At 42.8% G+C, this 21815-nt stretch overlaps 2 protein-coding genes across 5 annotated transcripts in view; one reads left to right on the top strand and one right to left on the bottom strand.

Moving 5' to 3' along the window:
* LOC311142714 (histone-lysine N-methyltransferase, H3 lysine-36 specific-like) overlaps positions 1–2342 on the top strand; it is a 46490-nt gene extending 44148 nt beyond the window's left edge. The window contains exon 23 of the mRNA XM_084178373.1: positions 320–2342. Within this exon, the coding sequence (XP_084034499.1) occupies positions 320–993 (674 nt within the window). The 3' untranslated portion in view covers positions 994–2342. The remainder of the gene's footprint in view (positions 1–319) is intronic.
* Positions 2343–6081: 3739 nt separating this feature from the next.
* On the bottom strand, positions 6082–16773 carry LOC311142866 (ras-related protein Rab-24-like). 4 transcript variants are annotated; one of them, XR_014614391.1, is made up of 10 exons: positions 16424–16763; positions 15727–15899; positions 15539–15607; positions 15260–15338; positions 13990–14057; positions 8313–8412; positions 8122–8172; positions 7934–7993; positions 7306–7764; positions 6082–7142 (listed from the first exon to the last, which is right to left on the bottom strand). XR_014614391.1 is itself a non-coding variant. In XM_084178563.1 (9 exons), the coding sequence occupies exons 2-9, from the start codon at positions 15838–15840 to the stop codon at positions 7700–7702; spliced, it is 606 nt and encodes a 201-aa protein (XP_084034689.1). In that variant the 5' UTR covers positions 15841–15899; positions 16424–16763; the 3' UTR covers positions 6082–7699. The 4 variants fall into 4 exon arrangements, 2 of the variants coding, with proteins under 2 accessions (XP_084034689.1, XP_084034690.1); XR_014614392.1 differs by lacking the exon at positions 15539–15607; XM_084178563.1 differs by having other exon boundaries at positions 6082–7764.
* Between the last annotated feature and the right edge of the window lie 5042 nt (positions 16774–21815).

Raw genomic sequence — 21815 nt, 5'->3', positions numbered from 1 at the left:
TTATCTCTACTATTATTCTGACATTTCACATTCTTAAAATAAAGTGGTGATCCTAACTGACCTAAAACAGGGAATTACTACTAGGATTAAATGTCAGGAATTGTGAAAAACTGTTTAAATGTATTTGGCTAAGGTGTATGTAAACTTCCGACTTCAACTGTACCTGACGTATTTCATGCATTTTCACTGTTCGACGTCTGTCAGAACACTGGTTAGCAGTCTCAGTGTGCTGATTACTTTTCTGTTACTGCTGATGCAGAGTTGTGTCTGACTGCCTCTGTCTGATAGACTGTGTCTGACTGCCTTCTCTGTGCTGCAGGTCGGTGGGAGTGCCCGTGGCACCAGTGTGACCTGTGTGGTAAGGAGGCGGCCTCCTTCTGTGAGATGTGTCCCAGCTCGTACTGCACACTGCACCGCGACGGCATGCTCTTCATCTCCAAGCTGGACGGACGGCTGTCCTGCAGCGAACACGACCCCTGTGGACCAGACCCCCTGGAGCCAGGGGAGATCAGGGAACACCTACCCGACACTGGGGCTATCTCACCAGGCCTGGGGGCTAGTGTTGTACCCCCTCCTGCTGCTGACGTGGCTGGTGCTGCGGCTACAGTCACTACAAGGGGGACAGGGGACCCCCAACCTATCCCTGGCCCTGAGTCTTTCTCCCCTCTCCCCATCTCTGGTCCCATCTCTGGCCCCATCAGCACCCCTCTACCCAGCTCTGAGGCCATCGATAGCTCTCACCTATTCCTTCCCCAATACTCACCCATCTCTTCCTACGGAGATGAGAAAGAAGAAATTGAGGATCCTTTTGGTAATGAAGAGGGGGATGGAGAGGGGATTGAGGGAGAGTTGGAGGATGGAGAGATGGAAGGCTTAAAGTTGAAAGATGAAGAGGATGAGGAAGAGGAGGAGAAAGAAGAAGAGGAGGGGGAGGAAGAAGAAGAGGAGGGTGAGGAAGAAGAGGAAGAAGAGGAAGAGGAAGAAGAGGAGTAAAGACCTATGTCCTTTTTCAACAACTCTCTGCATCCTGGCTTATCATTCCACACAGTCCCTACAGGGGGAGACACGGACAGTGGCCAACCAAGCCACAGAATAGCCTTGTCAATCACTGTTCTTATTGTCCGGTGAGCATGTGATTGGCCTGAAGGCCTGCCATGGAGGGGAGAAGGGCTACATGCTTGTTCTTGAGGGTGGGACTGAGCTCAGCATCATGTAGATTCACTCATCTTTGTATATAAGGATCCATGTACAGATGATTTATAGATCTGTGAATTTACACACAGCCTTGTTCATGCAGACCCCTGAGAAATAGCAGGATGTTACAATGTGGCCTGGAGCTGGTGTGTCGAAACGGAGTAGGAGGGAGTTTCCCCTGGACACTGATTTATGGTCAGTTTCCCCCTAATAGTCCCAGTTAGGGTTTGTGATAGGTACACTGATCCTAGATATGTGCCTAAGGGCACAATGGGTATGATGGTAACTGTAGTCATATAGATAGGCCCATTTGAATCTCTTCATGGTTCGTTGTCATAGCTGGTGGTTTGTGGTTTTAATAACATGTTTACATTTCTGCACCTCCTCTTGGAGAACACGGCAACTAACGTTTCTCAAGCTTCACCTTTATCAAAGGGGAGACTGAAGAGAAGAGGGACAGTGCTGTTAAAGGCACAGAAATCCCCTCATGAGAAAGTAGCCTATGGTGTGTTAGATGGGCCTGTCAAGCTGTTTCTCTCTGTAGCAACTCTCCTACATGGCACAAATGAGTAATGCTGTGAAATTAGTGCGTCAGCCATGGAAATTATTAGTCACACTATCAATCAGTCATTTCGTCCTTGTCATTGGTGTGCAGTGCACAATCTATATCCATACCTATTTGATGATGATGATGATGAATCTACCGTCTCTGCTGCCATCTGCCTTACCACACCAAATGATACAGACACCTAGACAATACACATTAAATCAAATGGCTTAGTTTGTAAATGTGGGTAGTACATCAAGGTGATATTGATATTGGACATGCCTATATCCTAATTCATGATGGCACTTTGCGTTCTCCCATAACCCTGGCATTGCATTGCCGATAGCTCCTCTGTACTGATATCTGTTTGGGGTACGGTTGGTTGTACTGTAGGTCTTTGAACACATCCGAAATCTGATTGAGTTGTCAACTAACGTAAATTCTATGTGAAATCAACCAAAGATTTCACCATGTCATTGGGTTTAGGTTAAAAGTTAGGTGAAAAAAATAGGAAATTATCTTTCGTTGATGACTTTTTGCAAATCCAATCAGTTTCCACATTGATTCAATGTCATCACATTAAATTTTTTTGTTGAAATGACATGGAAACGACATTGATTCAACCAGTTTTTGCCCAGTGGGAAGCTTCCTCACATGGTCTAGCTTTCCCTTCAAACTGAACTGAACCTTCAATGTGAAAGTGCCAGAGTGTACTCAGCGGTTGAGTAAGCTACTTGACGTAACCTTAGCACTAAGACAGCTAGCTCTCTTGTGTGTATTATATTCTCTATGACATATTTATATTGACTTTTATAACGCACAAATGAAGATGGGACTGACTTATATTAGTGACATTGCTGTCTCTTTATATAATCCATACTTTCCGTTTGCTAGGCTATACTCCTTGCCTTTAGTTTAGCACTAAAAAGGACACTGGTCCGTTCCCCTGCTAAAATGCTTTTACCACAGTATGTATTTGTCTCAGCTATGTGTTTTGTCCCTCTTGTCTCTGCCTCGCTGTCTTTGTTGTGTCAGTTTTTCTTCTCTGCTTATGCCTTTCCAATTGATTCAATCAGTGTTGGGGTTTTTGTGAACTAAGGGATGTGAAGTTGATTCTAGAGGGCCAGAGAACAGAATGAAGTGGATTTGCCACTTTCCAGGTATGGGAATGTTGTGTTTCCATTTCTGAAGCTTGTAACATGGCTTTACTCCAAATCTGCACAATGCGCACTATTTCTACAGCTGAATGTCTCCCAATTGTGTCACTTTTGTCATGTCAAAGTATCTCTAGCAGCCTTTATGTATTAAAACTTAACTGGCTTAGTTTTAGATGAGGCCCATGAAAAGATATGTGCAATTTCTTATATTTTAATAGAAAACCAACCAGTTTTTTAATGACTTGAAAATGGGTGAAACGGTTCCAAAGGTCCCTTCTTGTCCATAGACTGTACTGTAAAGGTTGCCATGGTGCCCCCTGCTGTTGCTCCGATATACAGATACAGGCACCCATCGTCATGGCCATAGTAAATATTTATCTGACTTGAACATATTTATAGCACTAAACGCCTATGAATTTTAACAACACAGATAGATTTTAACTGATGAAAACATCTGTTGGAAGAGTATTTGTACATTTTAGATTGGCCTAGCCTGTCCTTCCAAAATCGTATATAATATGTATATACATTTTGTATATAAAAGCTATAAAAAAAAACAAGAACTAATAATGAGTCTAGAGCCAGTGAATATCATGTGTTCTCTGGTCTCAGCTTTGTCATTAACCTTTCCCACAAACAGGATCACTTCAACTTTGATACATATTTGTTGTTTACAGTTGAGTTGCTGTCAACAGACGTGGTTAATAACACTTTATATTGATGTAACAGTATCACAGTCATCAACCAGATAATAGTAGGCTATGAAAGCATACAGTATGAGGTCGTCGAGGGTCATTTCTGGTCACATGACATGAGCTGGGAATCGGAAGAGTCGGGAGATGGAAGGCCCAACTATCACTACAGTACCTTTGGCACTTGATATGATAATGAGCTGTATATCGTTTTGCTTTAATATTGTCTGTTTCTACATTGTCAGTTACCCCTCCCTCATCTTTGGAGGGTTCTTTGATGTGGCACAAAGGAAGAGTTGGGAGGCTGTATAACTGTTTTTATACATACCTACAGTGAGGGAAAAAAGTATTTGATCCCCTGCTGATTTTGTACGTTTGCCCACTGACAAAGAAATGATCAGTCTATAATTTTAATGGTAGGTTTATTTGAACAGTGAGAGACAGAATAACAACAAATAAATCCAGAAAAACGCATGTAAAAAATGTTATAAATTGATTTGCATTTTAATGAGGGAAATAAATATTTGACCCCCTCTCAATCAGAAAGATTTCTGGCTCCCAGGTGTCTTTTATACAGGTAACGAGCTGAGATTAGGAGCACACTCTTAAAGGGAGTGCTCCTAAACTCAGCTTGTTACCTGTATAAAAGACACCTGTCCACAGAAGCAATCAATCAATCAGATTCCAAACTCTCCACCATGGCCAAGACCAAAGAGCTCTCCAAGGATGTCAGGGACAAGATTGTAGACATACACAAGGCTAGAATGGGCTACAAGACCATCGCCAAGCAGCTTGGTGAGAAGGTGACAACAGTTGGTGCGATTATTCGCAAATGGAAGAAACACAAAAGAACTGTCAATCTCCCTCGGCCTGGGGCTCCATGCAAGATCTCACCTCATGGAGTTGCAATGATCATGAGAACGGTGAGGAATCAGCCCAGAACTACACGGGAGGATCTTGTCAATGATCTCAAGGCAGCTGGGACCATAGTCACCAAGAAAACAATTGGTAACACACTACGCCGTGAAGGACTGAAATCCTGCAGCGCCCGCAAGGTCCCCCTGCTCAAGAAAGCACATATACATGCCCGTCTGAAGTTTGCCAATGAACATCTGAATGATTCAGAGGAGAACTGGGTGAAAGTGATGTGGTCAGATGAGACCAAAATGGAGCTCTTTGGCATCAACTCAACTCGCCGTGTTTGGAGGAGGAGGAATGCTGCCTATGGCCCCAAGAACACCATCCCCACCGTCAAACATGGAGGTGGAAACATTATGCTTTGGGGGTGTTTTTCTGCTAAGGGGACAGGACAACTTCACCGCATCAAAGGGACGGTGGACGGGGCCATGTACCGTCAAATCTTGGGGGAGAGCCTCCTTCCCTCAGCCAGGGCATTGAAAATGGGTCGTGGATGGGTATTCCAGCATGACAATGACCCAAAACACACGGCCAAGGCAACAAAGGAGTGGCTCAAGAAGAAGCACATTAAGGTCCTGGAGTGGCCTAGCCAGTCTCCAGACCTTAATCCCATAGAAAATCTGTGGAGGGAGCTGAAGGTTCGAGTTGCCAAATGTCAGGCTCGAAACCTTAATGACTTGGAGAAGATCTGCAAAGAGGAGTGGGACAAAATCCCTCCTGAGATGTGTGCAAACCTCGTGGCCAACTACAATAAATGTCTGACCTCTGTGATTGCCAACAATGGTTTTGCCACCAAGTACTAAGTCATGTTTTGCAGAAGGGTCAAATACTTATTTCCCTCATTAAAATGCAAATCAATTTATAACATTTTTGACATGCGTTTTTCTGGATTTGTTTGTTGTTATTCTGTCTCTCACTGTTCAAATAAACCTACCATTAAAGTTATAGACTGATCATTTCTTTGTCAGTGGGAAAACGTACAAAATCAGCAGGGGATCAAATACTTTTTTCCCTCACTGTACATATGTAACAAAGCTGGACATTGTTTTTCTACTGCTGTTTTTTTGTTGTTGCCTTCATGCTTCTTAGCTTCTGTCTCTCTTCCCTCTCTGCCTTATTAAGCCTTGTAATTCATCTGTTAAAATGGAACTGTTGAAGAGTTCAATAATATCCTGCTGCCTTGTGAGGATATTGAAATGTGCTGGAGTCCTTTGTACATAATAAATAAATAAATGTAAGTTGCAATTACATATTTTTCTTCAACTCTGTTTTTGGCATTTTGATTTGGGACAGAGGTTTGATTGTTACCTTTCCGACTGAAAAGTCAAGGTGGAAGCCATATTACTGTAATAACAGTTCACAACTTTGTTACCATAATAGATTTGTTACCATAATCCACTTTAGAGGTGCTTATGTTATAGCAACTGGCTTTAACACATCCATAGCTCAGTGTACTATAAGCCTAGTTAATAACCAAACTTCACATACTGTATGATAAAGTGAAGGAAAACAATGGTGAGTACAGCAGTCTGGTTGACCAGGCCAATGTACTGTAGGTCACACAGACAGACTTGCAGAAATGTAGTCTTTATTTTTTCAATATACAACATGCTACAAAACAGTCACTGGAGTGCACACAATGAATTATCATATCAGCCGACTCTCTGTGGACCTGTAATAGTGTTGGAAATATATACGTTATAATATCTACAAGGCCTCAGACAGACGCGGGACTGCAAACAACCTCTGGCTTTGTGCCTGTGCCCCTTGCACCTACTAATAACAGAGTCCTGTAAACCATTCATAAAAATGAGCTATGTGAACTAGTCCTGTTTCTCAGGCACCAGGTCTGCGTCTGTGGGGAGTGGCACCATAGAAGGTGCTGTGTGTGTGTAAACAATAACACGTCTGTTGAAGTGTATGTACACTTGAATGGAGCCTTCTATACACAGCTAATGATGGATATGATTCATGCCTGTGGGGCCCATTGCTGCTGTTTACTACTAGTCCCCTACAGGCACAACTTCAGTGGGACTGAAAAAAACCCTCAGTGAGGTTTCAGAATTCCCTCTCAAATTTCTTTGCACTCAAATTCAAGAATAGCTCTAACTAAGGTATATTTTCACGCACATTGGTAAAATCAAGTAAAAATCTGCCATTGGTTAGACTGTCTCAAAAGGTCAAAGGTGTCTTGAAAAGTGTCAACATTAACAATACAATTGCAACTTCCCATTGTGTGTGGAGTAACGACAATGGTCAGCCACGGTGATGAGGCGTCCGTAACATTGAAATAGTGACTTGGAGATTACATTGAACATTAGTTAAACATAGCTGTATTTGGGTTTCTTTGAGTATATACACACACACACACATATATATAAATGCCATTTAGCAGACAGTTTTATCCAAAGTGACTTAAAGTAATGCGTGCATTTATTTTACGTATGGGTAGCCCAGGGAATCAAACCCACAACCCTGGCAGTGTAAGTGCCATGCTCTACCAGGACCACATATAGCAATATCTTGTACTTTTAGCCATGGCGACATAACTATCATATTACATTTACCCACAAGCTTTGTCCTGTGCTGGTGCAATCTTTCTAGTTGCGTTCCATACTTTCAACTGGATCAGAGCTTATGACAAAAAGAAAAACATATGTCACATGACAATAAATGTGCAGGTACATAGTACGGCAAGTACATTTCACCATGAAGAGTAGACAATGAAAATATTGTTCAAGGTCCCAAAACGCACAGAATGCTTATTAAAATCAAGTCATTAAAAAGAAGCACTCACTCAAGGCATTTGACTGTGGGATGAAGGCCATTCGTGTCATCAGCATAATTCATTTATATAAGGTGGGTTGATAGACACTGAGGAAATTAATGTTTTTTTTTTAAAGTGGGGTTAGGTGCTATTTCCTCGTCTGCTTCATTCGGAAATCACCCTTGGCAGGCATTTTGTCCTGGGAGAGGGGTCGTGTCCTATTATTGTTAGCACTCCTTTAAATGCAGTGAGCATGTCATCTTCTACGGGACAACTGAAAAAAGCAACCCCCTCCAAAAAAAACAATAGTACTGTTTGGACTCCTCTCTTTCAAATGGACAGGCTCCAGGTGGGATGTGTAGCATCCATCCTGCATTTCCAGTATAGTTTTACAGCCAGTGATCGCTGTCCATCCAGTAAAGGCTTAACTGTGGCAGCAGGAATAGAAATAAGAGTCCTTCTTCTGACCCAAGTCAATACCGGTCTCTTCTGTAAAGAGAGCAGAGAAGTGTCAACCAGACCCATTCAGGAGCGCATTCATTCAACACAGCGGAGATGAAAGTGACAACTCATGATAGTAATACTACCATTACAGACGAAATGTACACTGACAGCTAAGCTATTGGAGCAATATTTAGGAAGAGAGCCAAAGTCTCACCGGTCAAGAATTGGAAGGAGATGCTGTTGTAGTCCTCTGCAACCTTTCGGAACAGCTCATCTGGAATGTGGTTAAAAGACACTATGAGTCTACTTCTGCATTTTGGGAAATGTCGTTTTATGAGATATGAGTTATAAATAAGGTTACACTAGATTTTAAATTAACTGATCATATGAGGTGTCACTTACCCACGTTGTTGTTTGTTTTACTGGATGTTTCAAAATGCTTAGCCCCAATCTCTGTAGATGAGAATGAAAAAAATCTAAACATAAGCCACTTTAAAACAGCCAGTCCTTATACTAATCAAGAGGATGTCTGGTAAGACACTCAGACTACATGATTAAGTGGGAGTTAGTGATGATTATCATTAACAATTTACCGTCAGCAAAGTCCTGAACGTCATGGTAGTCTACTTGCCGCAGGCCCCGGTCACTCTCAATCAGGTCAATCTTTGTGCCACACAGGTATATCTTGCAGTGCTTCATTTGCGATCATAGAAGAAAAAACAATCTGTGTCATCGTGGGCAGTTACATACGTAGGATAATATACACTAACAGGACAGTTTATTAGGTACACCACCCCGTTCATGAAAACAGATCGCTCCTAAAGACAGTGAATCACGTGGCCATGACTTGCTATATAAAGCAGGCAGACAGGCATTGAGGCATTCAGTTACTGTTCGTTTGAACGTTATAACAGGCAAAATGAGTGACCTAAGCGACTTTGAGCGTGGTATGATCGTCGGTGCCAGGTGCGCCGGATTCAGTATCTCAGAAACGGACGCCCTCCTGGGCTTTTCACGCACAACAGTTTTACTGAGAATGGTGCGACAAACAAAAAACATCCAGTCAGCGCCAGTCCTGTGCGCGAAAACAGCTCGTTGATGAGAGAGGTCGAAGGAGAATGGCAAGAATTGTGTAAGCCAGGGATCATCAACTAGATTCAGCTGCGTGTTGATTTTTTCGTGAGCGGACGGTCAGGAGCCGGAACATAATTACAAATAATTTGTAGACTGCAAATTGACCGCAAGAAACCCAAACAGATATAATATTTCAAACCTTGCTTACATTTGTATATGATCACGTGTCTCTCTATTGTGTGTGGAAATACTTGGGAACAGATTTCCCAAACTAAAATCACTTGGAGCTGATTTCCTGGTGTTTTTACAGTTTATGTCCAACAATGTAAACCCTGGTGTAAGCTAACAGGACGGCCACAAAGAGGCAATTAACGGCGCAGTACAACAGTGGTGTGCAGAACGGCATCTCGGAAAACACAACTCGTCGGTCCTTGTCACGGATGGGCTATTGCAGCAGACGACCACACCGGGTTCAACTCCTATCAGCTATAAACAAGAAGAAGCGGCTCCAGCGGGCACGTGATCACCAACACTGGACAATTGAGGAGTGGAAAAACATTGCCTGGAACATGACAGCAATTTCAGTTTATTTGAGTGGCCTGCTCAGTCCCCAGACCTTAACCCAATAGAGTATATTTGGGATGAGATGGAACAGGTTGTTCATAGCATGAATGTACCACCGTCCAATCTGCAGCAACTGCATGATGCCATCGCGTCAGCATGGACCAACATCCCTGTGGAACGTTTCCGACACCTTGTAGTATGCGCTGAAGAATTCAGGCAGTTCTACATTTACATTTTAGTCTTTTAGCAGACGCTCTTATTCAGAGCGACTTACAGTAGTGAGTGTATACATTTGCATATGATTCCCCCGTGGGAATCGAACCCACAACCCTGCCTTGCAAGCCACATGGGACCCAGCAAAGGAGGGGTCTAACCCGGAACTAGAAGGTGTACAGTGCATTCGGAAAGTACTTTTTCAACATTTTGTGACGTTACAGCCTTATTCTAAAATGGATTAAATTGTTTTTCCTTCTCCTGCCAAAGAATAAAATGGACTGTTACACTAGCTGTCTAGTCTGTGTTTTATAAATGTGCAATAAGCATAAAAATATGCATTTGTATAAGGAATTGGCAACTCGTTCTCATTCAGAGAAATAAGGTAGGCCACTTGATTTCAACATCTGAACAAAGTGGACAGGCTAGCATGCTGTTTACACAGTTGGAGACGGAAAGTAGGGTGTGATCATAACAATTCAACTGTTCTGTCTTGTTAGCTAACAAATAGATCCAAATTTGGCTAAACTTGAAATATAAAGATGAGCTAGCTACTCACTAGCATGTGGGCTTGTGCTTTTCTATAATGCCTGCTACAAGAAGTTAGTCATTATTAGTGAATGTGCATTATGCATGGTTCTGGTTAAATTTGTAACAAAAATGGCCTTCTCATATACAGACTTGAAAGCCAGATCTGTGTATTGCAAAAAAAGCAGCTATTTCAAATAATTAGTGGGTCTTATGGTTGTGAAAGGCAAATGTTTAGTTCAGGTATAATTTCACAAACCCTGAATTAATTAGATTATTGCTGACTGTTTGAAATGCAGAGTATTTTCCCTAGCTCTACTGCAAAAATTATTTGGAGAAAACATTTTTTTTAAAATATATATAATATAATAATAATATGCCATTTAGCAGACGCTTTTATCCAAAGCGACTTACAGTCATGCGTGCATAGATTTTCTTTTGTGTATGGGTGGTCCCGGGGATCGAACCCACTACCTTGGCCTTACAAGCACCGTGCTCTAACAGCTGAGCTACAGAGGTATATATATACACACACACACACACACACACATATATACAGTGGGAGAAAAAAGTATTTAGTCAGCCACCAATTGTGCAAGTTCTCCCACTTGGCCTGTAATTGTCATCATAGGTACACGTCAACTATGACAGACAAAATGAGAAGAAAAAAATCCAGAAAATCACATTGTAGGATTTTTAATGAATTTATTTGCAAATTATGGTGGAAAATAAGTATTTGGTCAATAACAAAAGTTTCTCAATACTTTGTTATATACCCTTTGTTGGCAATGACACAGGTGAAACGTTTTCTGTAAGTCTTCACAAGGTTTTCACACACTGTTGCTGGTATTTTGGCCCATTCCTCCATGCAGATCTCCTCTAGAGCAGTGATGTTTTGGGGCTGTCGCTGGGCAACACGGACTTTCAACTCCCTCCAAAGATTTTCTATGGGGTTGAGATCTGGAGACTGGCTAGGCCACTCCAGGACCTTGAAATGCTTCTTACGAAGCCACTCCTTCGTTGCCCTGGCGGTGTGTTTGGGATCATTGTCATGCTGAAAGACCCAGCCACGTTTCATCTTCAATGCCCTTGCTGATGGAAGGAGGTTTTCACTCAAAATCTCACGATACATGGCCCCATTCATTCTTTCCTTTACACGGATCAGTCGTCCTGGTCCCTTTGCAGAAAAACAGCCCCAAAGCATGATGTTTCCACCCCCATGCTTCACAGTAGGTATGGTGTTCTTTGGATGCAACTCAGCATTCTTTGTCCTCCAAACACGACGAGTTGAGTTTTTACCAAAAAGTTATATTTTGGTTTCATCTGACATTCTCCCAATCCTCTTCTGGATCATCCAAATGCACTCTAGCAAACTTCAGACGGGCCTGGACATGTACTGGCTTAAGCAGGGGGACACGTCTGGCACTGCAGAATTTGAGTCCCTGGCGGCGTAGTGTGTTACTGATGGTAGGCTTTGTTACTTTGGTCCCAGCTCTCTGCAGGTCATTCACTAGGTCCCCCCGTGTGGTTCTGGGATTTTTGCTCACCGTTCTTGTGATCATTTTGACCCCACGGGGTGAGATCTTGCGTGGAGCCCCAGATCGAGGGAGATTATCAGTGGTCTTGTATGTCTTCCATTTCCTAATAATTGCTCCCACAGTTGATTTCTTCAAACCAAGCTGCTTACCTATTGCAGATTCAGTCTTCCCAGCCTGGTGCAGGTCTACAATTTTGTTTCTGGTGTCCTTTGACAGCTCTTTGGTCTTGGCCATAGTGGAGTTTGGAGTGTGACTGTTTGAGGTTGTGGACAGGTGTCTTTTATACTGATAACAAGTTCAAACAGGTGCCATTAATACAGGTAACGAGTGGAGGACAGAGGAGCCTCTTAAAGAAGAAGTTACAGGTCTGTGAGAGCCAGAAATCTTGCTTGTTTGTAGGTGACCAAATACTTATTTTCCACCATAATTTGCAAATAAATTCATTAAAAATCTTACAATGTGATTTTCTGGATTTTTTTCTTCTCAATTTGTCTGTCATAGTTGACGTGTACCTATGATGAAATTTACAGGCCTCTCTCATCTTTTTAAGTGGGAGAACTTGCACAATTGGTGGCTGACTAAATACTTTTTTTCCACACTGTATATATACACACAGTGCCTTCAGAATGTAATCAGACCCCTTGACTTTTTCCACATTTTGTAACATTACAGCCCTATTCTAAAATTGATTCAATTGTTGTTTTTCATCAATCTACACACAATACCCCATAATAAAAAATACAAAAACGGAAATATGACATTTACATAAGTATTCAAACCCTTTACTCAGCACTTTGTTGAAGCACCTTTGGCAGCGATTACAGCCTCGAGTCTTCTTGGGTATGACACTACAAGCTTGGCACACCTGTATTTGGGGAGTTTCTCCCATTCTTCTCAAGCTCTGTCAGGTTAGATGGGGAGCGTTGCTGCACAGCTATTTTCAGGTCTCTCCAGCAATGTTAGATCGGGTTCAAGTCCGGGCACTGGCTGGGCCACTCAAGGACATTCAGAGACTTGTCCCGAAGCCATTCCTGCGTTGTCTTGGCTGTGTGCTTAGGGTCGTTGTCCTGTTGGAAGGTGAACCTTCGCCCCAGTCTGAGGTCCTGAGCACTCTGGAGCAGGTTTTCATCAAGGATCTCTCTGTACTTTGCTCTGTTCATCTTTCCCTCGATGGTGCCAGGTTTCTTTCAGACGTGATGCTTGGCATTCAGGCCAAAGACTTCGATCTTGTTTCTCTGATCTGAGTCCTTTAGGTGCCTTTTGGCAAACTCCAAGCGGGCTGTCATGTACCTTTTACTGAGGAGTGGCTTCCGTCTGGCCACTCCACCATAAAGGCCTGATTGGTGGAGTGCTGCAGAGATGGGAGGTCTTCCAGAAGAACAACCATCTCCACAGATGGTCTCCCGAGTGGTGCAGTGGCTGAGATCCTGGTTCGAATCCAGGCTCTGTTGTAGCCGGCCACGACCGGGAGACCCATGGGGCGGCGCACAATTGGCCCAGCGTCGTCCAGTGTAGGGGAGGGAATGGCCGGCAGGGATGTAGCTCAGTTGGTAGAGCATGGCGTTTGCAACGCCAGGGTTGTGGGTTCGATTCCCACGGGGGGCCAGTATGAAAAATAAATATAAAAAAATAATGTATGCACTCACTAAACTGTAAATCGCTCTGGATAAGAGCGTCTGCTAAATGACTAAAACGTAAAATGCAGAGTGTCAGAGTGACCATCAGGTTCTTGGCCAGCTTTAGGAAGAGTCTTGGTGGTTCCAAACTTCTTCCATTTAAGAATGATGGGGGCCACTGTGTTCTTGGGGATCTTCAACGCTGCAGACATTTTTTGGTACCCTTCCCCAGATCTGTGCCTCGACACAATCTTGTCTCGGAGCTCTACGGACAATTCATTTGACCTCATGGCTTGGTTTTTGCTCTGACATGCACTGTCAACTGTGGGACCTTATATAGACAGGTGTGTGCCTTTCCAAATCATGTCCAATCAATTGAATTTACCACAGGTGGATTCCAATCAAGCTGTAGAAACATTTCAAGGATGTTCAATGGAAACAGGATGCACCTGAGCTCAATTTCGAGTATCTTAGCAAAGGGTCTGAATACTTATGTAAATAAGGTATCTGTTTTTTATTTGTAATACATTATATTATAAAAACCTGTTTTTGCTTTGTCATTATGGGGTATTGGGTATAGATTAATGTGGAAAAAATGAATTTAATTCAGTTTGGAATAAGGCTGTAACGTAACAAAATGGGGAAAAGGTCAAGGGGTCTGAATACTTTCCGAATGCACTGTATATGACAATACCCATCATACAATTCTCATTGGTAAGTGAGAAAGGGTCTGTAACCTCGTCACAGTTTTGCAGCTCCTTCACCCAGAATCTGGCTCGTTGGAAACTGCTTGTGTCCGTCAAATCTACAGGAGAAAAAGTCACACAAATGAAGGTGAATGACAACATAAAACTTGACTCAAGACCAAAACATTATGTATGTTCTCACAGTTATGAAAGTGTATTTGACCTAGAATATTCTGTTGTACTTATAGTAATATTGCAATGTAAATCAGCCCATAAAATCAACACTAAAAACAGAACCATATAAAACTAAAAAAGAAACTTAACAAATGAGTCATCAACTGGGGAAATGCCTCATCGGCTATTTTCCAAACTGTAAAAATAATAACAATGAGGGAAATAAGAGTGGAGGACACTCATATATGCAGAAACATCCATTGCTCTCAACAAGAATTTCCTTAATGAAACATTTAGGATATAACGAAGCCATTATGGCTGGGAATTGCCAGGGACCTCACGATACGATATTATAACGATACTTAGGTGCCTTATTGATGTAACTTGTTAAATCCACTTCAAAATCACTGTATATGAAGGGGAGGAGACAGGTTAAAGAATGATTTTTAAGCCTGGAGACAATTGAGACATGGATTGTGTATGTGTGTCATTTAGAGGGTGAATGGGCAAGACAAGATTTAAGTGCCTTTGAACAGGGTACGGTAGTAGGTGCCAGGCGCACCGGATTGTGTCAAGAACTGCAACGCTGCTGGGTTTCACACGCTCAACAGTTTCCTGTGTGTATCAAGAATTGTCCACCACCCAAAGGACATCCAGCCAATATGACAACTGTGGGAAGCATTGGAGTCAACATGGGTCAGCATCCCTGTGGAATGCTTGACACCTTGTCCACGCCCTGACAAATTTAGGCTGTTCTGAGGGCAAAACGGGGGGTGCAACACAATATTAGGAAGGTGTCCCCTAATGTTTGGTATACTCAGTGTATGTCAGCTGCAGCGAGACGAGAACGATTGAGAAAATGAGTTCTGATCAGTCTGGGAAATAAAAGTGCTGAAAAAAGGTTCTCACTATTTAAAAATAAGATGTAGAACAAGCTATCGGATGAAAGGACAAGTTTTGGCGCAGGTACAGCCGACTACCGCTAGCTAACGCTATCTACAGTATCGATACTTGGGAGTCAAATATATAAAAATAAAATTTCAATATGTAACTATGAATTTTTTCCCCCCATCACTAAACACCATAGTAGCAAAACAGAAACGTAGAGTGCTATTGATAGTGTCATTCCAAGGGGATAAGAACTTACCATAGCAGACAATGGCAGCCCTGGCTCCTCTGTAGTAGATTCTACTCATTGCCTCGTAGCGCTCTGATCCAGCCGTGTCCTGGGTTGCAGAGAAGGAATCACTTATAGTCTATCCACACAGCCTGTAGCTACCTCAGATCAGGCTACGATAGATTGATTCATTTAATTATTATCCAACGACAATAATAAACCAGACAACACCATACAGAGTATAAAGACTCATGCAAATCTATTTCCCATTTTATTTTATAAAGGATGCCAGCAGTCATCCTCACTCACCCATATTCCCAGTGTAACCACCTTGTCTCCCACCTGGATTGATTTGGCAACGAATGCAGCCCCAATAGTCTATCGAAGAATGAAAGATTGCAAGAAAAATATGTAGCAAGTAAAATGTTGAAAAAGAGCCTTCACACAAAAGCAGAGAGCGTCCAACACACCGCCCTAGGCAATCAACTGATACTCACGTTCTGGTAGGGACCAACAAGAAAGCGGTGGTGGACATATCTCTCCACAAGGCTGGTCTTGCCCACACTCTCCTTACCAAGCATAACTACTTTGGCATCCACACGCATGGTCATAGTGCACAGGACCAGGACAAAAAAGGAGAGGAGGAGCAGTAGAGGGGTTGACCAGGATGCTGAATTGATGTGTAACAGAAGAGACAAAAACAAATGTATTTTAAAACACCAACAAGTAGATAGTATGGTTAAGTTTGTCACGATAAAAACAGTCATTTTATTCATTCTACTTTGTCCATGACACCATATGACTTCGATGCAGCATGACTTAGCAGCCACCAACACCACAGAATGATTTTGAGACAATGCACTCAAATTGCCACAGCAGAATTTGTCTGAAGAGAGCAGTTGGCTGGATACATTTCAAGACGTCATGACATTTGTGGCAGATGTCAACAATTCTAAGAAGTGAACTTGATGGGCATGGGTGTGTAGCTAGCCAACTAGTTAATGCTGCCATTAGCTAAACCATCAACAAAATGTTACACACAATAAGCAGACCTGAAATATTACACAAAATAAAATTTAACTTTTCGTTCGCTAGCTTGACAGTAGCATTATTAGCTAGCTAGCGAGCCATCTAACGTTAGCTAATGATGACTTGAAAGCTAGCTAGCGAGCGAGCTAAAACCAAAACACTTACCTGCTTGATAAACTCAGCTAAATGTGTTCAAATTGAATAATCAGAGGCGAGTCGGATTAACAGTATAGGTAAATGGTCGAATAGCTCTTAAAATATGAACATTTCGTTAAGAGTTAGCTAACTAGCTAGCCAGTGTTTGAACCATTCACTTGGTGTTGTCAGCAACGTAAATTCTAGCTACAACCTAGAACTACAAGCTACAGAAACATCCCTAACATGTATATAGTCTATGCCATTGCCATGTCGTATGGCAAGTAGACTCAGTCGTTAGCAAGCAAGCAAGCTAAATACAAAATTCCAAGAGGCTTTGTCATGGGGGAACTTCTTCTTCTTCTTCTTCAAAGTTTATAGCAGACTACACCTATTGGTGTATTGCCGCCACCTACTGTACGGGGTCTTCTTTGACATTATTGCGGTCCGCAAACAAATGCTATAGGTCCATGCCGCCACCTACTGTTTTGGCTGTACATCAGCCCAAAGAATTAACAAAACAAAACAAAACACAATAAACAAAACAAAACTCAATGTACTCCTTTATTCAGATTCAACTGCCAACGTCCATCCCTACAGGATCTGGGGCCTGAGAAGGAAGAGCATCTTCGGACAGTATTCTTTGCAATGTTTCAGCAGTGAAGAACTGGAAACCCAAAAACTTTTCAGCCCCAGATACTATTATGTCCAGTTTCTTTGACTTTTTGTTCGTTTGTGCAGTACAATTAATCACATGCGCGATAAACACCCTGAAATCCACCTTCTTCACAATCAGCATAGCAGTTTCCCTCAACTGTTGAACAACACTCTGAATCTCCAGTCTGCGGAGCATCCACCGCCATATCTTCAGCTCCCCTTGCTCCTTCAACTATTTAACGTGCCTTCGTGTAGGAGACCTGCTGAATAGTCCTGACCCTTGCCACTTAATACTCATTTACCCTAACCAGGCACTCTGGGGAATTGGGAATGGTGAACTAGTTGCCAGAAGATACCGAACCTACCATTACGCTTGTTTACACTAAGCTGCACTGGGATCGGAATGCAATAGAGTACCACAGTATGAGTCATAATACCCATACAACCTAGCATTAAACAAGGAAATGGTTCCAGTCGTTTTTCCACCATTCATTTTTCCCCATAGGGGATTTTAGAAACACTTGAAATAAGGGCTGTGTTTCATGTAAGCTTAACCTGGAGTGACGTTTTGATAACAGTTTAAATCTCTCTAGGACAAGGTGACATTTATCAATATATTTGCCTGTATTTACCCCCCAAAAATGAAATGCTAATTAGCTACTAATGTGGCTATCATGAAGAACTACAAATTCCATGATGATCTGGACAAGACTGCCGAATCGAGGCAAAGGTAATTTTCTCTGTATTAACTATCTAATGTTAGTTAAATGTAGTCATTAATACATTTACTAAATGTGTTTAAATGGACAATTCTGTGAACTGTCTTGTGCAAGTTTTAAATTGACACAATACCTGTTAGCAAAGTTGTCAGCTAGAGATGACATACAGGAGCTCGCAGGGATTTGTAGTCTTGCATGATGTCTACTTTGATGCTAATTAGCGTTTTCGAATCCGAGAGTAAATAGAGCCAAATATATTGATAAAAGTCTACTTGTACGAGAGAGATTTACATGGTTATCAAAACGTCACACCAGGGTAAGCCTACACAAAACACAGCCATTATTTTAAGTGTTTTTAAAATGTCCTATGGGAAAAATTAATGGTGGAAAAACGATTGGAACCATTTTCCTGTTTGACCACTAGGTTTTATGGGTATTATGACACCTCCACTGTGGGGCTCTATGATGGTTACATTAACACACTATGAAGCCAGCATGATATGGATCGGAAAACGTACCTCTTCTTCTTCTTTGGTGTCATGGCGTTCACGTTTTCTTTGTGCATGCTGCCACCTACTGTGCAATAGTGTGTGTTCAATCACATTACATTTTGTGATAAAAAAAAAAGGGGGGGGGGGGCAAAAACAAATTGCACCACCAACTAACCCAACACCTATATACCACTATTTCATAAAAATTAATAGAAAATAAAAACCACCACCCCATTCCACTACTTTGACCCTATCTGCTCCTGCACCATGCCACCGGCCTGGGAGGATGGGACGCCACCACTCAACACACCCTGTAACTCTTCTGAAGTCAAATCTCGTATACCCAAACACTTCTCTGCAGCTGCCACCACAACATCTATTTTCTGTGATTTACGTTCCATTTCTGCAGTACAGATGATAACCATTGCTATGAATGTTAAGAAGCCAACCATACTGAAGCATATATCACTCATTGGCCTATCCCTCTGTGCTGGCACAGATCCACTACTCACAGGGCTCCTCTCAGGATCCCTCACCCTTGACCCATCCTCCTCTATTTTCTTCACTGCCTCAGCATACGACAGCTTCTGCATTACTCTGACTCTGGCCATCTCAACATGCCTCTCTCGCACTGGACATTTCCAATCCCCAGCAACATGGGCACCCCTACAGTTGACACACAATTGTATCCACCGATACTACACAATCCTCTGTCCCATGCCCTCCTGCACACTTCCCACATCTTGGCATCTCCCTCATACACACTGCTGCAACATGACCATAAATGTTGCACCTGAAACAGCGCCGTGGATTCGGTACAAAAGCTCTAACAGGATAACTGATACATATTTCCAAACATTAATTTGTCGGGTAAAAACTCTGACTCAAAAGGACTGATAATGACTCCTCTGTTTCACCACGCTCACCACCGGGTTGACCCAAGAAGAAACACAAACAAATATCATAAGTCCACTACAGGTTACCTTCACTGATTCAACTGCACCCAACTCCTTTCCCACCCACCCAAATGAATCCGCCAAAAGACAAGGATCCACTTCCTCCAGAAATGTCACTCCTTTCCTACTGGACCAGATTCTTCTTCATCATGTCCATCGATGCCAGGCTCGGGCTCCGAGCTCTTCACCACACCTTCCACCTCACTTAACTCGCCCTCATTCACTTCCATTTCACCTCCAGAACTCAGTTTGGCGCACAGCTCACTCTGCATTTGACACCAATCTTGTTCGACACCCCATCTCCATTTTTATCGCCATCTTCCTCAAATTCAACTCCACCATCTGCTTTCCTCATTCTCTTCTTCCACCTCCATTCCTCCTCAGAAATCCATGTCCCAATATTCCTCTTTCGTCGCCATCTTCAAACACCCTCTTGCTCGCTACAGGCAGCCATTCATTGTCAGTGAGCAAAGGACAGGATGAAAACATAACTCAATAGAGCTCGCCAGCTTTAAGTCCTAAAACCCGGAAAGAAGTTACCTCTGGTTCATTCAGCCATCCCTATGGGAAAAATTAATAGGGAAAGAATATGGTTTTGGAATAAACGCAGAAAATAACGTCTGAGGTTAACACAGGCTTAGGAGATCTTATACGTTTTGTTCTATGAGATAATGGCAGTCAGTTAACACGACCTTTATGAACTATGAAGCCTTTGTGATTTGTTTTTTATTATTACATACATTCTTTAAAATTCACAAAAAGTAACGTTAGCTGATGAAAATTATCTCATAGAACAAAACGTATAAGATCTCCTAAGCCTGTGTTGACCAAATACCTTATTTTCGGCATTGATCCAAAACGATTAGTTACCGGATGGTAACTCCAGTTCTATGAGTGGAGCGGAGCCCCATAGGGGAGCTCTGCTCCTAGTGGTTTACCCTCTGCCCTAAGGCAGCAACAGCCTGAAGCAAATTTATGCACACACCTGCAGCCAATGGGAGCACAGGTGTCCCTATAAGAGGGGACGCCTCCCCTCAATCAGCCTCCCGAGATATTATCTTCAGCGAGACTAGAGAGGGTCGGCAGGGCCTTAAGTCCTATGGGGCTCCGCTCCACTCATAGAACTGGAGTTACACTCCGGTAACTAATCGTTCTATATCGTGGAGCTCCGCCCCATAGGGGAGCTCTGCTCCTAGTGGTTTAAGGCGGAGCGTAGCGCTCCAAAATGTACTCCCTGCCGAGCCTAACACTTCCCATTAAAAAATGAAAAGGTCAAGCCTAGCAATGGCCGCAACCAATTCCCGCAGTACTGCAACTAAAAACCCCTACGGGCGTCACAATATACCGCGTCATCGGTTAAAGACCCGCCCCACCTAGTCCAATGGCAATGCCAATGACTAGTGGGCAGATCACCAGAATAGAAGCTACACTAATCTGTACTAGCAGATAGATGTGCCTCAATATCCTGTGAAAACACTACCGACCACTAATGGAATGACACCAAGTGTCACTCTACATTATGTGCACAGTAGACCACCTCACTCACTCAATGGAATCCCAGAGATTAGTAGGCAGGAACAAAATATAAGTCATACTAAACTGAACAATCAGATAGATGACCTCACATTCTGTCAATTCAATACATGTCTCTACTATACTGACCCTGTCAGTCAAGAGACATGCCACAAGATATGCTTTCCATCCAAAGCGGACCTGATAGAAACCTGTGTCCATCGTCCTGCTTTTCTCTCTTCCAGCTCAAGATTCCCCTTCAGCTATGCTGAGTACAATCGAGCCAGAGAGATAGAAAACCTATCTATCAAAAAACATGTTTTCCTAACCAAAGCGGACCTGATGGGAACCTGCCCATAGTCCTGCTTTATCCTCTCTTCCTGGCTCAAAATCTCCTTTCAGCTTTGCTGAGTACAGACCGAGCCAAAGAGTTAGAAAACATATCTGTCCAGAATATGTCTTCCTAACCAAAGCGGACCTGATGAACACCCATGTCCACAGTCCTGCTTTTTTCCCCTCTTTCTTGCTCAAGATCTCCTTTCAGCCACGCTGAGTACAGATCGAGCCAAAGAGTTAGAAGGCATATCTAATAGATAGAAACAGAATATGTCTTCCTAACCAAAGCGGACCTGATGGACACCCATGTCCACAGTCCTGCTTTTTCCCTCTCTTTCTTGCTCAAGATCTCCCTTCAGCCACGCTGAGTACAGATCGAGCCAAAGAGTTAGAAGACATATCTAATAGATAGAAACGGATAAATGGAGACGGTGTCGACCATGACGCTGCCCTACAAATATCCTCTACCCCTGTTCCTCTGAAGAGGGCAGTAGAAGCTGCTACTCCACGAGTGGAGTGAGCTCTGATACCCTGAGGCAGTTGTTGCCCCGCTGCCTCGTAAGCTGTCTCAATACCTTCACAAAGCCAATGAGACAATCGCTGTTTTGAAAGTGGTCTACCTAATGCAGCCGCACCGTGACACACAAACAGCTGAGGCGATGACCTAATCGCTGCTGTGCGCTCAACGTAACACGCCAAAGCGCACACTGGGCACAGACAATGAAGCTTTTCCTCACTCCTCTCCCCATGA

This window comes from Coregonus lavaretus (genome assembly GCF_964263955.1).
Source record: "Coregonus lavaretus genome assembly, chromosome: 15".
Taxonomy (NCBI): domain Eukaryota; kingdom Metazoa; phylum Chordata; class Actinopteri; order Salmoniformes; family Salmonidae; genus Coregonus; species Coregonus lavaretus.
Note: the sequence above shows the minus strand (reverse complement) of the source record. Positions and strands in the feature narration are given on the sequence as shown.